At 43.3% G+C, this 3,000-nt stretch overlaps 1 protein-coding gene across 1 annotated transcript; it reads right to left on the reverse strand.

Moving 5' to 3' along the window:
• Positions 1-8: 8 nt before the first annotated feature.
• On the reverse strand, positions 9-852 carry LOC121311837 (up-regulator of cell proliferation-like; the record flags this gene model as incomplete). The annotated part of the gene is made up of 2 exons (XM_041244005.1): positions 472-852; positions 9-367 (listed from the first exon to the last, which is right to left on the reverse strand). Coding segments are annotated over exons 1-2 (740 nt in total), but the record flags the coding sequence as incomplete, so codon positions are not given.
• Positions 853-3,000: the final 2,148 nt, after the last annotated feature.

Below are 3,000 nucleotides of genomic sequence, written 5' to 3' on the forward strand. Positions count from 1 at the left end.
GTTTTGACACGAAGTCTGCATCATTGATTTGCTGTTTCTTCAATAGGATCCGATTTCTACTTAATTTTAAATTGGATGCTAAGTCTTTCAGAGAGTTTGTGTGTTTCTCTGTATTCTTTGGAAAATGTGCAACCAAAAACAATTGGGCTTTAATATTTCCTGCAGAGGACAAGAGATTGTACTCGCTCTCTGCAATACTGTCTAAAAATATGAAGACTGCCAAGGATGTTTGACATAAAGTGGAAAACTGTTTCTGAAAGGAAAGGAGATTTCCACGAAGGTTGGCAACAGCTACAGGTTCTGAAAAGATGTCCAAGTTGTTCTTTCCACAAGGAAGGTACCAACCTATTTCCACTAGACCGTTTGCAATTCCATATTACGATGGATAAAGACATCATGGTACTGCTGGGGGTTGCCGAGAACCTGATTCAGAATCTGAGACTTTGATAAACTGCAGTCACCCAGCCTGACAAAAGAGATCACTGGCATGGCAGTGCTGACTATACTGTCTTCTACAAACCCTTTCGAGTCGGCTAATGAACGGGGTCTAAACTTCTTCACAATGTCTCGCATGGCCCACAGCATTAATGTACACTGGCTGGTGCTGCAGTCGGGGAGCAAGAGAGGTACAGCAAACTGGCACATCGACATTTTTAACATCATTTCCTGCTGCAGGAAGCTATCTGAGCACAGAAAGAGTGCTGTTACGAGATCAAGTGGATTGATTGTATTACTCTCTTGATCATCATTACTATCAATAAGTTCAAGAACACTATCAGGGTCTTGCAATTTCGAGTCTGTATCTGTCTCAGCAGCACTGCACCTGGTACTCCGAGCTGTCACATTTACCATCATTAGTCTTTTCAGAAAGCACCAGGGAAGTTTTAGTGACTGAATCGGTTCATCAGTAATACTCTCTGATCCGATCTCAAGAACAGTACTCAATGTAATCCTGCCTGGGAAGCAGTTCTCCAGGCCCAGCTTGCACAGCTTCTAGAGATATTTCTGAAAGGGAAGCAGTAACAGGTATCTACTTAGCTTAAGTATTTAAGATGGCTCCCGATGCACCCACATGGACCTCTCAGAACTACAGTTCCCATCATCCTCCTACTCACATATGTAACAGATGGATTTACCAATGAACAAGAGGATGATGGGAAATGTAGTTCCGAGAGGTCCATGCAGATACATGAGAAGACATCAAGGCAGGGAATGCAATTTAAAAGTTTAAAAAAGTGGTCAAAATTAAAACACACACCTTACGTAAACAGTTGTAGCAACACATGGGAACACGTAACACAATCAAATAAAAAGGTCCTCATGTACCCTTTAAATTCAACTGCAAAGCAATACCCCTCTAGCACTACTGCATGAGAGTTTATGTCTGTCCTTGAGAATCACAATCTTTAAAAGGAGATCAAAACACATCTAGGTGTAATTGTCTCTTTCTTCTGATTAAATGGAGCCCCCTGGGTTTAAGTGCAGCATGTAACCATTCTATACGGAGTCAGTATGTTGTAGGATATACGGATTTGCAAACCCTGTTGAAGTCAGTCAGTTCCACTGTTATATAATAGTGTATGAAATACAAGACAGTGGTCTACTTGAGCTGGAATGAGACAAAAAGGAAGTAGAGATAACCTATGAGGCTAATACCCTGCATTGCAGAGAACTGATCCTTACTTGTACAGGCAGATGTTGAAACAGGCGTGCTCTGGGTCCCATTCTCCAGCACTGTGGTGACTGTGAAGCTGTACTCTCTCCCAGGTCTCAGCTCAGAGATCAGAGTGGAATTGGAGACTGCAGTGGTCGTGTCTTGGTCACTCTCAGAGCGGCAGAAAGTTATTTTAAAGCTGTGTGGGATCCCATCTATACCAAGAGGAGTGGCCCAGCTCAGAGAGACAGAGTCACTTCCTACTGACTCGTTCTTTATCTGTCCAGGAGGAGATGGTTCTGGAATAGAAAAGAGAATTGATGCAACGGCAAAGTAGATTGAGAGACTGCTATTCAAAAGAATATTTATAAATAAATAACTTTTACTTGTGCAGACAGCTGCTGAAACAGGCGTGCTCTGGGTCCCATTCTCCAGCACTGTGGTGACTGTGAAGCTGTACTCTCTCCCAGGTCTCAGCTCAGACATGACAGTAGAATTGGAGGGTGCAGTGATGGAAAGAATGTTGTCCTCTACAAAGCTTGAAGAGGTAACTTTAAAACTGTGAGGGATCTCGTCCATACTGGCAGGACTGCCCCAGCTCAGAGAGACAGAGTTGCTTCCCACTGAGTCTATCTTTATCTCTCCTGGAGTAGAAGGTTCTGGAAGAGAAAAGAGAACTGATATAACGTCACAGTAGACTGAGAGACTAATATTCAGAAGAGTTGTAAATAAATATTTCTTACTTGTACAGAGAGATCTTGAAGCAGGCATGCTCTGAATCCCTTGAGCAGTAGAGGTGACAGGCGACGTGTCTGCTGGACCCTGAGGTTTGTCCTGGTCTTGAGGGTTTGGGATGATGGGTGTAGCGTCCAGAGAACTCTGAGCTCGGCACTCCTCTGGTGTCCTCAGCAAAGTGAGTGATTTGGCTGACCTGCGTTTTCTTCATTTCTACCTGGAGTTCAGCCTCTTGGGCCCTCTCACCTGGCACGCTCTTCTCTGAGGAGATATCCGAGGTTCCTGCAGGAACATATTACACAGTGACTGAATTACAGGCATACCTTGCATCTGAAGGAAGAGCAAAATCTAGTGCATTGCTTGCAGTAACAACCTAGGGCAGGGTTTTTGAGTGAGGGCAGTTAAGAAATCAGAGGACTGAATGCAGTTGACGCTTCAGGCACAGAAGTTTGTCCTCAGTGGTCATACTATAAAGTAATAGCTAACACAAACAGGTTTCATGCAAAACCTCATTTAAAGTTTTTATGGAGACGGTCCATTATTTGTTAACACATTGCAACTATATTGGAAATAAACAAGTGGTGACCCTTATATATGGACCTTCATATTGT

Source organism: Polyodon spathula, unplaced genomic scaffold (genome assembly GCF_017654505.1).
Source record: "Polyodon spathula isolate WHYD16114869_AA unplaced genomic scaffold, ASM1765450v1 scaffolds_3304, whole genome shotgun sequence".
Classification (NCBI taxonomy): Eukaryota; Metazoa; Chordata; class Actinopteri; order Acipenseriformes; family Polyodontidae; genus Polyodon; species Polyodon spathula.